Source organism: Felis catus, chromosome C2 (assembly GCF_018350175.1).
Source record: "Felis catus isolate Fca126 chromosome C2, F.catus_Fca126_mat1.0, whole genome shotgun sequence".
Taxonomy (NCBI): domain Eukaryota; kingdom Metazoa; phylum Chordata; class Mammalia; order Carnivora; family Felidae; genus Felis; species Felis catus.
The window spans coordinates 104912676-104929593 of record NC_058376.1 but is presented as its reverse complement, the minus strand read 5'-3'; the positions used below and the strand labels follow the sequence as shown (position 1 = coordinate 104929593).

Here is a 16918-nt window from a genome sequence, read left to right as displayed (position 1 = left end):
TCTGAAATCACACAAGGCTCTTGGCTTCATGCTCTATTATCGCTGTCCTGAAAATCTTAATATTTGAACAAAAGGTTCCCATTTTCATTTTGCACACGGTCCTGCAAAGCATGTAGCTGGCCCTGTGCTTATTCCAACCCCCTAAAAACAAATAACAGATAAAACTTGACCATGGCAGGGTCAGGTCATTTGAATTATTATCCCATCCACATGTCAACATTTTGGTATTGAAGGGGATTTTTGAAAATAATGGAAAACAACTTAACCATATCATTTGTAAATAAGGAAGTAATTGAGTCCATCTAAAACCTATGAACTCCCAACTTTTAATCTTTTTTTTCAACATGAGAAACGAGCATCACTTTCAGAAGGATTCTTCATTTATTATTACCTCCGTGTATTAATAAGTTGAAAATCTGAAAGTTACTCCTAACTCCAAGTGAGCATGACTGATTTATTATTGCTCGCAGTCAGGAGAACATTGAATCCTTACTTGAGAGTATTTCATGTCTGCATGTAGGAGCTCTCTCCTTGTCTTTACAGGAGACCTCCACTTCCTCTGGTGTGTACATTCGAGAGCAGTAGCCTTGAGTAAAAATAGAGGTGACACATGCAGGGCAGGCCAGGACAAGGGTGCATACCAGACTGAATAATCATTTATCTGGGGGTAGACAGCAGACTTGCCTCATTCCACTCACCATCTGGGGAAGGCAAATCCTTACACAGATTCAGCCGTCAAACCTGGATTATGGTAACTGGTGTTAAATGAAGAGTCCACATAGGCTCTCTAGATTCAGCAGTGCCAGACTGGTACTCAATGCACTCTTGACACAGATTCAAGATTAATTTGTCACCAACACAGGGCAAGCAGATACCTGGAGTGCTGACACTTTCATGGTTCTTTTAATGTGGAAACTGCAGTCGGTGATGATGCTGTAATACAGAATCGTAAGTATTTTCTACAGAGAGGGAGCATTTGGATTAGAGAGACTCGAGCCACATCCAGCATTTCTTCTTCAAATAGTAGAACACTTTCTGGAAAGCCGCAGCCTAAATTATAGGTTATGGCTTGATTTTTAGCTGTCATCTTTGTTTGTTGTCTTCTAAGAAAGTAAACATGCTAAAATAATTTTTTGTGTGTGCCTTTTTTTCATCTGGCCTAAACCACAGTGGGTGAATTTAAAATTATCAGTCTTTCACAAACTCAGTTTACCTTCCTACGGGTCACTTTGCATCCTGGTCTTTTGATGAGAAAACTAGTTGGAACACTAGCATTCCTTAAGTACAGTAAAACCTTGGCTTGCCAGCATAATTCATTCCAGAAACATGCTTGTAATCCAAAGCACTTGTATATCAAAGTGAATTTCAAGAACCATTGGCTCAGTTGTGATCATGTGACATTCGGCGTCATGCACTACTCGTATTGCAAGACATCACTTGCTTACCAAGTTAAAATTTATTAGAAATGTCTGCCCAGGTCTTGTGGAACACTCGCAGAACAAGTTACTTGCAATTCAAAGTTTTTATGTGTAAGGATTCTGACTTTTTACTCTTATCAATGTCCTTCTTTGGCGTGTACAAGTTGACAACATCAAATTATTTGGTATTTTGCCAAGCTATCCTATGGAACCAAGAATTCATTACACAAGGTAGCCGGTTGGGAAGGGGAAAGACACATTAGGCTGGTTTTTTTTCTTTTTTTTTTCTGACTAATTTTGAATTAAGTTGGGGTCAGTAGTCTAGTGGATTCAGCTTAGTAAGTGTTAACCTTATATGGGGAGCTGTAAATGATGATCTGCCCTCGGGTTCAGCTGGCACAGTCAGTCCTGCACCTGAGACACATCAGCAAGGTGAGGGGGCCCCGTTGAGCCTGCCAAAGCTATAACTCACAGCAAGGAGGGAAATGTAGCCAAAAGGCCTTACCATGTTTAGCTCACAGACTGGCAGTCAGCCACTTAGCTATCCAGGTGAGGCTTCACCCACTGCCTCGAGATGAAGAATCGGGCACTTGCCCAGCTTTACGACAATAGTGACTTGAGCTAATACCAGCTGGTTGCAGGCACACTCCTGCCCTGGATCCAAGGCTCTGATGGGAGAGAACGTCAAGAATTTCATGCATTCATTCAAATATTTGTTGAACACCTACTATATATGTCTGGCAGTGTGCTGTATGCTAGATATATGATGGTGGACTTGATATGGCCCCTACTTTCTCACGAACATACAGTCTAGGGGAGCAAATCAACATTACAAATCCCACCAATTAACTAATGGTTACAAATTGCGGTAAGTGCTAAGAAAGAAAACATAGTGTGCTAACTAAATTTGAGGTAGGACCTTACTTAGACTGGGGGCTTGGGGAAGGCCTCCAACTTGAAGCAAGAGAAGTTATTTGGGCAAAGAGGGAAGTATTTTGGTCAAGTTGAGAAATAGCTCATGTGAAGGCCCTGAGTCAGGGATGAGCGTGGCTTTTCGAGAAAACTAAATGGCAGCCAGTATGCCTGGAGCTAAGTGAGCGAGATTGTGAGTGATGCAAAGGAAGTCTGGAGCGTAGATCAGGACCTAGAGCAGCAGTGTTGGGGAATTATTTCATCCCAAATATGTCATCCTAATGTGAAGGGAAACCTACCCAGAGTTTTAAACCAAGATGTGACATAATCTGTGTTTTTAGAAGTAGTTTTCATTCACAGAGGGTAAGGCTGCAAGTTTTTTATAACAATTTGGGAACTAAATAAAAAAGCACGCAGCTATCAAGACAATCAAATAGGGCAACTGGATGAGTAAATGAGGCTTAATTTTTTTTTAAAACAATATTTTATAAATTTATGCCATTTAAAATTAGGGTGAGAGGTCCAATCACCTGTTATACTGACAGCTCCGTTGAAGAGATCACTTCTGTCCTTTGGAAAGTGAATTTGATTTTAAAAACCTCAAAACAAAACACAAGTAGCTTAAACCATCAGTGTAAGTTTTCCACTGCTATCTGCAAAGCAGATGTGCAAAGCAGCCTTTTTAGCTGGCTGCTTTTCCTTATAGTTCTGCTGGAAGTCCAAGGCCGTGAGAGGAAGAGGGGAAGAGAGGAAGCATTGGTATCTGGGCATAATGGATTGTGTTTATTTTTCTAGTTTTTTTTTTTTCCTTCTCTTTTCGCTCTGCTTGAATGTTAAGAATGAAAACAAGCCAACTCTACTGTCTCAGACGAAGGGAGAGGAGAGGTATTAGAGTGAGGTAGATAGGGATTCTGTAGGCACTGAACCTCAAAAGCACTGCTAATTCCTGTCTTGGCTTTCTTAATAAATAATGAAAAAGCTACGCACTTACAATAAGTGAACATTTTGTTGGCCTAGCCTTTGTTTCTGAAAGAGGCTATCTTTGCTGTTCACAAAGGAAAACTGGTTTAAGTGAGAGAGTTTTAGAAGACTTGGGGTTAACATGCAGATTAACTTTCCTGTTTATGAACAATCCATGACGGATTTTAACCCTCTTCTCTGAGCATGAGTCCCCTGGCTGTCCATTGTTCGGAGTAGCGTGATTTCCTAACCAGTACCTTTATATTCAGAATTTATTTCTAAAAGATGAGGAATTTTCTTAATTGAATAGCTTTAAGTAAGTGTATGAAATCATTAAATGACATTCTTGCATTTTTATTACACTTCAGTAAACCTTTTAGACCAATGTTTGCTTTCCTACCCATTAGCAAGTAAACATCATTTGAACACCTCTTTTGAGAAGTAAGATTGATAAGAAAGATTGTAAATTCCAGACTGTTACTTAACTGGCCCCAGAAAAACTGGTTAGAGAATATACCTGAGGAAGCTCTTAAGTACTAAATCCTGTTATAACTAATAAGCATTTCAACATTACTCTTGTATTGAGGGGGAAAAAAACAATAAGATTTAAGGACCACTAAAGAATTTTAATAGTTCCTTAGAGATTATGTTAATAGAGTTTAATCATAAATTATGCCTCTTTCCTGTGTTCAGTGACAAACTAGGAAAATACGTCAGTTGATAAGCAGTTTCCAGAAGAGATATACTACATAAATTATGTTTCTTTTTTTTATCATTGCCTTGTTTTATTCTGTGAAATAAATCTTTTGAAAATAGTAACTAATTTTCATAATAAACTAAAATTGAATCACAAACTAATGATCTAGTGTGCGTAGCTTTTGAAAATTGTTTTTCACAGTGTAAAAAAGGAAAAAAAATCAGTGCCTTTATCTTCATTACATTTATATAAGGAAGACCTTGAATTGAAATCTAATTGATTTTGATGACTCGCCTAATGCTCATATGTACTGTGACATTAATTTCATTGTTGTTGCTCATTTGTAAACCTCAGTATACAAAATAAGCTTAATTTGAAAAGACCGCCATTTGACAGCCTAAAAGTAGTAGTGGGGTTAGTGGGTGCAGGGAGATGACAGTTTTTTAGTGCAAACATTATATAGGTTAGAAAATGGAGGCTCCTAGAGGTGCCTGGGTGGCTCAGTCGGTTGGGTGTCCGACTTCGGCTCAGGTCATGATCTCACAGTCCGTGGGTTCGAACCCTGCGTCGGGCTCTGTGCTGACAGCTTCAGATTCTGTGCTTCAGATTCTGTGTCTCCCTCTCTCTCTGCTCCTCCCCTGCTCATGCGTTGTCTGTCTCTGTCTCAAAAATAAATAAAAACATTTACAAAAATTAAAAAAAAAAAAAAAAAAAAAGGAAATGGAGCCTCTTAGATATGAAGCTGTTGCCCAAGAGAACTGAGCCCAGAACCTAGGTCTGTGACTCCTGGTCTAAGGCTCTGTCAATTCCAGAACCATTAAAGACAGCTTAGATTGTAACTTTGGATGTAGTAGCTTTGTGTAACTTGAAACCCTTTCATTAATGTAACTGAAGACTTATGCACTTATGTTTATAGTTGATATTAAAAATATCATTGAAAGATCAATACAACAGTGAAGCATACTTTTGACATTATTTTTGTTTTCTAATGTCATTCTCAGTTGGAATTGGTTAAAAAACACAGTTGTCCACTAGAGGTCACCTTTCTTCAAGATGAGGGTCAGTCCCCTTCCCTAATACTTTGTTAACCTGATTTTAAATCAACCATCACCACCTTGGAGAAATGAACAGCCTTTTCTGTCATCGGGGATTCCATGTACTCCTGTAGCTGCATGCACTCGTATCAGTAGGGAAGGCTGACTGGGCAACTGAAAAACCTGGAGGGATGAAGGGAGATTGTGCCCCTGCTTCCCCTACACACACACACACACACACACACACACACACACACACACATACACACACACAACACTCTGTGCTAGCTCTGGCTTGGGTCCTCTTGACATACCAACTTGTTTTTATTTGAAAGTCTTGTGTTAGCCCTGGAAGGTTTATACCACCTTTCACTTTTCTGACACTGCTCTCTGTGACTCCAAAGGCTGGGAAATGGAGACGAAAAGAAATGACCCTTAAAAACTGACATAAATTTGGGATGAAACCATGTAGACTTCACCCAAATTTATCTGAGTCAGTTACTATTTTTCTACAGTGTGCGAATTTCAGTCAGCGTTGGCCAGAAAATACTATGGGGAGAGGACTAGGACTGTGTCCAATAAACAAGCACTTTGGCAGATTCTATTGAAATATAAACCATCGCATTATTCTAGAAGGAGAGGGAGGCTGCCTGCTATAGCACTGCCTGACGCATCAGGTTTCAAACTGTGTCATAGAAACCCAGAGTTGCAGGAGATATTTTTAGAGGTTCACTTGCACCTGTTCTATGAGCTTCTAAACACCTCATTCCCAGCACCCCCCCCCAAATCAAATTGGTAATGAGAAAGTTCTGAGATGTGAAAATAATTCCAAATATAGATACAAATGAGATTGTCTATGAGACCTTGGGCTTTTAGAGAAAAGTGGTCCTGTAAAGTGACAGTAAGAAGAATATAACCTTTCAGCCCAAATGTAGTGATTCCTTCCCTCATATCTATGCAAAGTATTTCTCCCTACCCCCTTTTTTTACATTAACATATTAATTTATCCTGCCGGGTTAAATAGTCTTTTACAGTCCTTAAAACTGTACTTGTGAATGTGTCATTGACCATGTGGGTGGTACCTCTGTACTGGTCTTACTGAAAAGTCATGCCTGTGCATCTCCAAGAAGGAAAAATTATCTAAGATCCCTAAAGGGCCCAGCACGGTTCACTGCCAGGTTAGGGTCAGGCATATCTGTTGGGCACATACCCTCATCAAGCCTAATAGGTAGATTATGCAGCGCCAGGTGAATGGCAGATACATCAGGTGAGCAGGTCTGGTTCTAGAGAGATGACCTCTGAGAAGTTTGCACACTCTGCCTTTTCGTGTCTATCTCTTATGAGAAATGTGAGCAATTGCTATATATTGTCAGTAGGTCAATCTGGAAATAAATTTCTTGTTATTTTGCTTTCAAGCGTTTAGGTATATTTAATGAAGAATATCAGAGATTGCAACATAAGCTATTAAAAAGGACTGCTGCCATTTCCGACTACTTATCTATGTGAAACCAGATTCTCTTGATGTGGTGCAATCCAACAAAATAAATAAATGTAAAAATACAGTTGGAATAAGACTGTAAATGACTTCTATAAATTCTATTTTCAAATGTCTATGTACAACAAAGCCTCATGTTCTCAATGAAGGATGTGATAAGTAAATATAAATTTGAACTAGAAGTTTTATGTTGATTAAAAACACTTCTATTATCTTGCATAGCAGTTTTCATTTTAAAAACAGATTCTAATACTTCAAGAAGAAAAGAAAAAGTGACAATCTTTGATTCACATTAATAATTTGCTCAGCAAAGTATTTTTTAATACCTGAAATAAAGGTATCCAGGGTCAGAATAGTCAAAACTTCTGAGTATATTAGTTTACAGTGGTTTGTAAGACTTTTAGATAAGTTTCTTATTTATGGTTTAAGGATAAAAAAATTATAACCCATCTCATTTTTATCCTTCTCTTACTTCTCATTTCTGGGCCCCAGGGCATGTGGGAATATCCTGATACCAAGCGTTCTCTCTATATATGAAAAATGACCTTGCTGCAACAGGGGCCTTCAAGTCCATTACAGATGCTCTATCCCAGAAGTCACAGACCAAATTAACATGCTCAAATCACAGTTCATTGAATGAGTTTAAAATGCATATCAGAAAGCAAGGAAAAGGGGCCGCGCTGACATACATACAATATAGTGTAGGACCGCACTACCTGAATCTTAGGTTATACAGTATTTGTGTGTCCAGGCTTTCTGCCATGGCCACCTTCCCTACTGATGATAAGGTTAGGAAACTGAGTTGAGATTTCAGAAAGGAGGCCCAATTAGACCGAGGTATCTGCCAATGACATGCAACTTGCTTTATCAGAGACACAGGGGCAAGTCCCTCTGGCTTCCTCTGTAGCTTGCCCCCTCTTCTGATGAGCTGCTATGGATTATATTTGCATTTCTTAGGCAGAGGGTACATAGGGCCAGAATGGGAGTCACCAGTGCACAGTCGGCGTAAATCTAATGAATATTGAATGCCTCGGGTTATTTAGTGTGTTGTGAATATTAGGTGCTGCTTTAGTCTTTCTATTCCTTTCTATGACCTGCACACATGTGTTTGATCCATGTCTGACACATCCAGGCTACATATACTTACTTACTCACTGACACTTAACACATATGATGAATTCTGCCTCTGTCTGCTTGCTTACTCATTGTCTAAATCTAAACATCTTGCACATTTCACATGTCTGACAAACTACTACATACTCATTATCCTTAACACCTCTTACAAGTTTCATTCATCCCATTTGTTTTTCTTGTTCTTCTATAACATTAACTGAATATTCTCAAGTGATACAGCAAAAGCCTCTACAAAATCTCTTGGAAAAGCTGTCCACCATATTGGTCCAGACTCTCTGATCCCACTCTGGCCTTCCCTGCCTTTTAGGTCTTAACCACCTGCTGCTCCTTTAAGGACCCCAAGATAACCACCTCCCCAACCTGTGCTCCTGCATCTTTCTCCATCTCCTTACTCAACACTGCTTCGTAACTTTGCTCATCATATCTTCAGGTCCACAGCTGAATGAAGAACCATCACGTGCTCCTGGTCCAACTCCAGGACCTGGCCCTTTGGATGATTTTTCACCCATTGTCTTCAATTTCTCCCTTCCCTCTAGCTCCTTCCCTGCTGAACACATAGATGTTCAGGTCTCCCCTGTCTTAAAAATCAGCCACAACCAAACCTCCCTGTTCCACTAACACTCAAGCTACTGCCCTAGTGCTGTAATTCACCAACAAACTTCCTTACAAACTGCTTTCTACTCAGTCCCTCAACTTCTTAACCACTGATAACCTGGCTTTTATCCCAACACACTACTACTGAGATTATTCTCTCAAGAGTAACTGATGACTTCCTAATAGTCAGAACTAATGGCTTTTGGTGGTATTTACCTTCCACCCTACTAGTCTTTTCCACTTCCCTCAAAAAAGTACTTGAAGCAATTTAGCTCTGCCAGCAAATCCCCTGGTGACCCCTCACTACATTGGATTTCATTTTCCTCTCACCCTGTCGACCACACTCCCTTCCTTTCCTCTTGCCCTCTAAATGTGGGCTTTGACCCAAGATTATTGTATTAGTTTTCGGTTGCTGCTATAAAAATTTATCCCAACTTCATCAATACAAATAGTTATCCTATAGTTCTGGAGGTCAGAAGTTCGCAAGTGGTCTCACTGGACTAAAATCAACGTGTCAGCAGGGCTATGCTCCTCCTTCTGGAGGCTGTAGGGGAGAATCTGTTTCGTTGCCTTTTCCTCTTGTAGAGGCCTCCCACACTCATTGACTTGTGAACTCTTCCTCTGTCCTCAAAGCCAACAACACTGGCCAAGCCTTTCTCATACTGTCATCTCTGTTCCTTCCTCTTCTGCCTCCTCCTTTTACCTTAAGAACCCTTGTGGTGACACTGAGCTCATCTAGATAACCAGGATAATCTCCCATCTCAAGGTTAGCTGATTATCAGCCTTAATTCCCCTTTCCCAGGTGGAGACTAGGACATAAATACTTTGGGAGGTCATTATTGTGTTTACCACAGGGACATCTTTGTTTCTTACTAGTTCTTTCTCTGCAGTCTCCCCCTTCATCTAATTTTCTGCAGCTTCAACTATCCTCTCCCTGCAAACACATCCCAAATTCTGTTTGCCTGACTTCTCTCCTGAGTCCCACTTGCCTCCTGCACCTTCAGCTCAGAACTTCATGGTGAAAAATAAAAGAACTCATTACTGCAGCCCAATCCCCCAGAATCTGTTCCTCCTTCTGACTTCCCTGTTTCTTTGCACAGCACCAATTTTACTCCAGCCAGTGGTTGGTCTCAAAGCCTCATGACTCCTTGTCTTGTTCACTTCAACGTCAGATCAGTGGCTGGATGCATCGGTTCATTTTTCACAGTTCTCATGCAAGCATCCCTTTGTCTCTTCTTTTCCATTCCCACTATGATCTCCATCCTTTAGGTGTCTCTTTTTTTTTCTTGAGCTATTGTATTGCCTTTAATTAAGAGGGGGGAAAAATCCATTTCTGCTCCTCTCCTCAGTACCTAAGAGCTATTTTACATGTTATTCTCATTTCATCCTGTCAGCAACCCAATAATCAAGGAATCAACATCCTCCATTGATAGATGAGGAAACGGAGTTCCAAGATAAATGAGGTGACTTTCTGAAGGTCATGATCATTTATATATTCATTTAAAATATTTAAATGAATGAATAAATGAATTAAATGAGAGCTTGTTTATATGCCAGGTATTATTTCAGATGCTGGGGACATTAGCACTGGATAAGCCAACCAAAATCCAAGTTCTAAGTAAACTTGCATTAGTCTACAAATAGAAAAGATAGGTATTCAAGAAGTGGACAACCAAACCAACAAGATTATTGCAGTCTCCTGGTTTACCCTAGCTAAGAGTTCTCTTCGTCTCTGAATTCCAAGTGAGCAAACACAAAATCTCTTTTAAGGCACTTAAATCATCAGTTGTTATATGCAGCCATCTATATGCTGCCTTATTTCTCATACCAATCTCCTTGAGGACAGAAACATGTCTTTACACGGCACAGAATAGCCATCTGTTTCAACTGCAAGGTTGTAAGAATCAAGGGAGATGTTGGAGAAAGTACTTTGTAAACTATGAAGCCATTTTCTAAGGTTCATTGTCGCAGGTGTTGCCGATTGTGTTTTTTGGGTGAACACAGAACATCAGGAGAGCATCAGGAGAACATCAGTTCTCCCTGATGTGGACAGAATTGATTTGCCTCATAATTCCATTGCCCCTTCCATTGCAACTGAAAGCTTTATAAAATGTCCACCTGCTTTCCCAAAATTCCTAAGGAAAAGCTTGAAAGTTTAAGACAGTGCTTAAGACAATGATTTCCTTTCTCATCTTCCCCACCCTCCATAACTTCATTTTTTTCCCTAAAATTTCATTATGAACATTTTCCAACTGGATAGTTTTTAGGTGAATACCCGCTTATGCACCTTCCAGATTCTACAGTTAATGTTTTACTAAACTTGCTTTGTCACAGCTTTCCATCAAACTATCCCTCTACCTAGCCATCAATTCCTCTAATTTATTTGATGCATTTCAAAGTTTCACTAAGCCTCCCTCTAAAAACTTAGCCTGCATATCATTAACTACAGTTCAATATTTGTTAAGCATATTTTTAAAGTTCTTTTGAGATAAATTTCACATACAATGAAATGAACAAATTTTAAATATATTATTCACTGAGTTTTGGCAAATGTACACACCTGTGTAAGCCAAGACCTTATCAAATCACACAGCTTGTGCCAGAAAATTCCTGATACCCCCCTCCAAGTCAGTCCCTGACCCCAGAAATTCGCTTTTGAAACTGTATGCTCCCATGACCTGTAGATGTGACTTTTTATCACTACATTTACTACCCAAAAAAATCTCTTTGATTCTGTTGCTAGTAACTGCCGAATTGAAAAAATACTTTTCTGGATTTATAGACACCACAATTTGCTCAATGGCAGAAAAGTAGCCCAGTCAGGGAATACTCTAATTTTTCCTCCTTTTAAACATACCTTTGATTCAAATTTAGGTAGAGCCATACTACAACCTTTTACCTTATGATAGACTTTTTTTAAGTTTATTTATTCATTTTCAGAGAGAGAGAGCGAAAGAGAGATAATGCAAGCAGGGGAGAGGCAGAGAGAGAGAATCCCAAGCATGCTTCACACCGTCAGCATGGAGCCCTACTGGGGCTCGAACTCATGAACTGAGATTACAACCTGGGCCAAAATCAAGAGTCAGTTACTTCACCAACTGAACCACCCAGGCATTCCCCATTATGATAGATTTTGATTTCAAGGCCAACCTACATTGGCCCAAAGGGGTTTATTTCTCCAAATCTCGTGGGCCTTCATTTAGCATTGTTTAATAAGGACACATTCACAAGATATGAACCTAGAAAATCTGGAGGTTTGTTTCTCTTTGATGGCTTGTTGTTGTTTGAGGAGGAGGATTTATATTTTTGGGCATGTCACAACTTTCTTAGGCCTCAGTTTCCATATCTGGAAAATAACAGTGTATCTCATGAGGTCCTGTCCAAATCTGAAAACCAATACTTTTTATGGGAAGGAAAGTTGTAAAGACCTAAGAAGAAAAAAGAATCTCTCTGCTACATAGACCATACTTAAACAGTTCACAAATATTTTTTGATCCAAAAATAACAAATGTTACTGTAGTTTGGTAAGTTATTCTAGCTTAAATGTTCTTGGAACAGCTGGTTTCTGTTTAAAGTTTTTTGTACTAGCAAATCATAATTTAAATTGTAACACAGAGTCCTCTCCAATGAATGACTATAAAGGGAAGCTGCCTTGATATATTACTTTTTTTTTAATCTTGTTTATATCACTTGAGAGGGTTTTTTTGACAGGATTTGAGATACAATTGTCAGAAATTTGTTCTCCCCAGAGCCACCTCTGAGTCACTTCCACTATTTATGGAACAGCAACTGTGAAGAGTGGGATCATGTTTAGGCTTTTTTTTTTTTTTTTAAACAACACATGATAAATGTCTTCAGGAGCTTATGTAATCTATCCCAGAGCCTTTAGTTTTCAGAAGAGAACAGAGTCCAGGAAGTGGCTTTTTGGGCCTTGTACAGCTTGAAAGCATGTTCCTGAGTCTTTAGGTCATAGATTGTCCGTGTAGTAACTTCAGTAAAGTGTTAACAGCCTTTGAAGTTAAAGCTGTTCTGTCTTGGAAAGTTGGGGTATGCCTTCTATATTAGGTATAGGATTTCCATTTCATCTTATTTGCTACCTTGCAAAAGGAACTTTTCACTATGGCCTACTTTTCCTTGCACATACGTAGGCTTCCAGAACCTTCATCTAGGTAATTATATAGTAAGGTGCTCCTCACAGACATCTCTGTCTCTGTCCTGGCTCAGTAGAAGGACAGAGTTTGGGATGAGGATGTACTGAATATTGTTTCCTTTCCCTGAAAAGTTTCTATTCTCTTTTCTTCATCCTACATTTAAGAAGACTCATGATCTAGCTCAGGCTTCTGCTTCATTCATCAACCTTTCGTTGTGCCACCTGCCAATGAACAGGTCTAAAGAATCCTGCCCATGTCACATGGCCTGTCTTTCTCCCATATTCTACAGAGAAGGGCTGTGACCTTCTGCAGGGCACCTCTCCAGAGTACCAGAGTATCCAGAGTACTGGGTTCATTGGAACCCAGTGAGCCCTGTGCTGAAATGCAAACCTGTGAGATCATCACTTGGGCCTTCCCTGCTGCCTTCTCATTCCCCTAAGTAGGATGCTGAAGCCATGCATGTGAGTGTTTCACTGGAGTTGAACTCAGGTAGCAAACTTTTCTCCTATGTGAATCTCAAGTAGCAAAAATTAAGAATATTTATTTTAAAAAACGTTTTTTTTCTCTTCCCAAACAACAGAGGCACTGTTACAAAATTATAAATATATCACCATATATTCCTAACACACATTCCTACCCTTCCTTAAGACAGGGATTGAGGTGAAAACTTGTCAAACATGTTGATTTCATTCCTCAGGCAAAAAGTACTTGTTTTTCTCTGTCAGTAACATAATCAAAACTGCATGGTTACTAGTAAGAGTTTTTGAGGAGGTAGATAGGTAATGCTTACGAATAATAACCCTATTGAATTTTTTTTTAATTTGCTGGTTTAAATTCAGTGAAGGTTTTATAGAGTACCATTTATGTGGTCGGGGCCATGTCATTAAGAAACAACAAAACAGATTGCATATGGCAGCTGAATAATATAGATAAGGAAATTTTATTTTATTGTTTACTTTCTTAATTTTCTGTAATTAAATTAGCTTCAAGAATTTACAGGCCTGGTTGTTTCTTTTTACATATCCTAAAATCCCAGGATGACCCTGACGTACTTCAGAAATTGTTTCCCTTTTTTTCCCCCAGAAACATGTATTTCCTCTGAGTACTATCTGCAAGTCCAGGATTCTTTCCATTACGGCCTCTTAGGTAGAATGGCCTGTTTCTAGGATCATATGTCCTGTATTGGGGATATCTATATATTCAAGTCACGGCATTGGATTATATAGTTTAGTTTCATTTTCACAAAATGAATGAATTATAGTGACTTTGATACTTGAATCAGCCCTCTCCCTAAAATTTTTTTTTAGAAATAAATATTTCATTCGATTTCTGTTTGACTTAAAAAGCAGCTAAGAGCCAGTAAGAAGTGGGGAATCAACAGAATTACAAAATGCCATTTTTTAAATGAGTGAAGACCCTCCTTTTAGTTCTAAAGTTGACAAACACTTTCAAAAACTCAACACAGAAAACATCCCTTCAGTGTCAATATGCAGAATGGATTGTTTTCCCCTTTGCATGTTAAAAGTTCCGAAATAATCCTTAAGGCCTCTTTTTCATAGCACCACGCAAGCAGCATCCGAGGGCTGGAAGGATGATGCCGGAGGTTAGAAATGTTCAACTGCAACATTGATTTGTGTCTGTCTCTCTCCCTCTCCCTCGCTGGCCTTTTTCCCTTTAATGAGGACTAGAATGTTTCCACATCAGTTAACTGCCTTCATAAAGCACCAGAAGGTCACACCAGCCCCAGACTGATCCTTTTCTTTGTGCCTATAATATAATTGGCTGATTGTGCCAGCGATGAGCGCGCCCCCTCCCCCAGCCCAGTCCTAGCTCCATGTTTGTGAGCCTGACTGCTGGTTTCCGAGGAGAGCGGCTCGGCTCGCTGCGCGCTTCCCGGCACAGGCAGTGCCACTGCGCAGGTTGATCAGCGAAACAGCATCCATTTTAATCTGCGGGGAGCCCCTGCCTTCCCAGGGCGTTCTCTCCGCCAGTGGATGCTCCGCGCTTTGCCTCGGCAGCCTCGCTGAGCAGTCCTGCTTTGGGGTCTGTGCCCTAGGATGCACTGAGATGGTACATCAGGAGAACTGTTCGTATCAGGTAAGATTTAAAGCCTGGTTGCGAGGCCGGAATCCTTTGGGAGAGGAGGCCTTCCTCTTCCAAAGCAGCAGGTTGCCTCTTTCCGGATTTTCAAGGGATTTTGCCATTCCCCACTCCTGGCCTTCATCGCATACAGTATCTGAATTGTAATTAGGTTTTCTGGGGAGTAATGGGGCAGAAAACAGTGCTTCCTTGGCCTTTAAAGCATATTGTGAAATCCACTGAGGTGATCTGTGCTTTGCACATTCTCTATGTCTGTGCAAAGAAGAGGAACTGCTGTAAACTGTAATTGAATTTAAGGGGCTTCACAGAGAGAAAAGCTGGTCACAGTTCACTAGGGTAACATTGCAAAATACGGTTTTTGCTCATTGCATAGGATGTGAATTGCTTTGCATCCAGTTTTTAGGATTGTCTTTAAGGAAATTATATAAATACGAAGTAGTAATTGATGATCTGAGAAATTTTCAAAAATCAGCCAGCATGCACTTGATGTTTAAAGTTGCACTTGTTATGTCTTTCCAAACTTATTTTTACATGCATGTTATTTTAAATGGCTAGTAAATAAGAATTAAGGTGCCGACATGCATAAAAAACTCCACAGAGAAAATTTTTCAGGATTACATATTCACCTTTGTGCTAACTTGCTACGTGAAGTTTTGAATTAAACACTTAGACAATTTCAGAAGACCAGTCCTAGAGTGTTAATAACTCCTTCCCTGCAACTTGGCCTGTCGAGGCAGCATTGAAAGTGTCTTCCTTGTAAGCAGACAACGAGAATGTTCTCAGAGTGACTGCTCTTTGCAGCAGCAGGCATGGCTAATCCAAGTCCAGGATAGTTAATGTTGGGGTATTACCCAACTGACCGAGTTCAGAAGCTCTAAGAGACCAATTCTTTAACTTAACAATGCCTCTTCCTTGTGTGAGGTAGGTTACCTGAGACAAGCAGGTGTTTCTCATTAGGTCAGATTTCCCACAGGTAAATGTATGCAGGCAGACTCGTACGTTTCACAAGCCTCAAGCCGGTGGTTTCTCAGCAAAGTGTGCCTATACAATATATTCATACACCTTTTTCTCTGCTTAATAATTAGAATTGTGTAATTATGGGCTTGTTTTATTGTATTTTCATTGCATAGTACATTTAAGTCACAGACCCTAAATATCGAGATATGCGCTTAACAGGAATTCTTCCCAGGTGCAAGGGAAGATGCTGAGGAAACAGCCAAAACTTCACTTAGACACAATACCGAGTTTGGGAATGGAGAATGTCAAACATCCATGGAGAGCCTAACCTACTTATGGCATGGCTCCAGGTGACTAAATTACTATCATAATTAAAATCATTTTTCTTCTCTCTTTTCAGAGAAGCTATATAATTTAATTTTTGAAAGGCAAGCTACTATAAGAGTATTCCCTATACCTTTTCATTCAGTTGATCCCTGGTTTTATAGGTCAAAAATTGGTCAACTATCAGCAGTTTCACCTGAAGAGAAAGGATTTTGTTAGCCAACTGCTCCTGAAAGAAGACAAATTGATTTTATTTTACTTGAACTATGACATGTAACACTGTCATTGTGTGTTTAATAGTTTTGAAGTATTTATTGCTTATTTTCATAATAAAAGTAAGTGTATGTGTATTAGTCAGATAATAATAGTAGATTCTGCATCTTCATGGGGTTTTGGAGTAGAACCACCTTCATGTGTATGTTCTTTTGAAACACCCTCCCTTTATGCGTAAGTCAGTAAAAATGAAAACATTAACCGTGAAGCCAAGTCTCGATCCACTTGGAAATCTTAGTTTTAGAACCCACCTGGCACCACATGTGATTGGATTCAGAAAAGACAGGTTCTCTAAGTCCTTAGCTTGATTGTCATAGTCACTGATAATACCAACAGTAGGATGTTTTTCAGAAACCTGCCCCTTTTTGGATGAAAGCTTATTTATTTGTTTTTATCTTTTTAATTTATTTTTTTATTTTCTAATTTGCATCCAAGTTGGTTAGCATATAGTGCTATAATGATTTCAGGAGTAGATTCTTTATTTGTTTTTAAGGATAAAAACGCAGCGACTAAAGCAAGTTCCTTAGGGTAGCATTTTTACTGAGTAAGACTAAGTTATTTGTAGGACTGATTCCTTTCTTCCCGCAAATGTATACCAGCGTTTCTCAATGGAGAGTCCATGAATGGGGAACTTCAGGGGCCATTCCCCCAAAATTACATCCACATTTTGGTGCATATGTCTAGGTGTATATTATTATTACTATTATTATTATCATCATCCTCAGAGCATAATGGCCTCCTAACTGCTCTTACCTTTGTCCACACCCCACAGTAGTCTTATTTTCAACACAGTATCCAGAATGATCTATGAAAACCTAAATCAAAGCATGTCAGTCATCTCAGATTCTCCTCCTCACAGTAAACCCCAC

At 39.5% G+C, this 16918-nt stretch overlaps 1 protein-coding gene across 5 annotated transcripts in view; it reads left to right on the top strand.

Annotated features, from left to right (window-relative positions):
- The window catches only part of LOC101094201 (schwannomin-interacting protein 1), a 579710-nt gene that overhangs the window by 512411 nt on the left and 50381 nt on the right, over positions 1-16918 (top strand). Inside the window, exon 1 of one of the 5 annotated variants that reach the window (XM_011286087.3) lies at positions 14211-14492. The exons of the other annotated variants lie outside the window; for them this stretch is intronic. Within the exon in view, the coding sequence (XP_011284389.1) occupies positions 14463-14492 (30 nt within the window). The 5' untranslated portion in view covers positions 14211-14462. Of the gene's footprint in view, positions 1-14210; positions 14493-16918 lie in introns of those variants that run through there. 5 annotated transcript variants of the gene reach the window in all.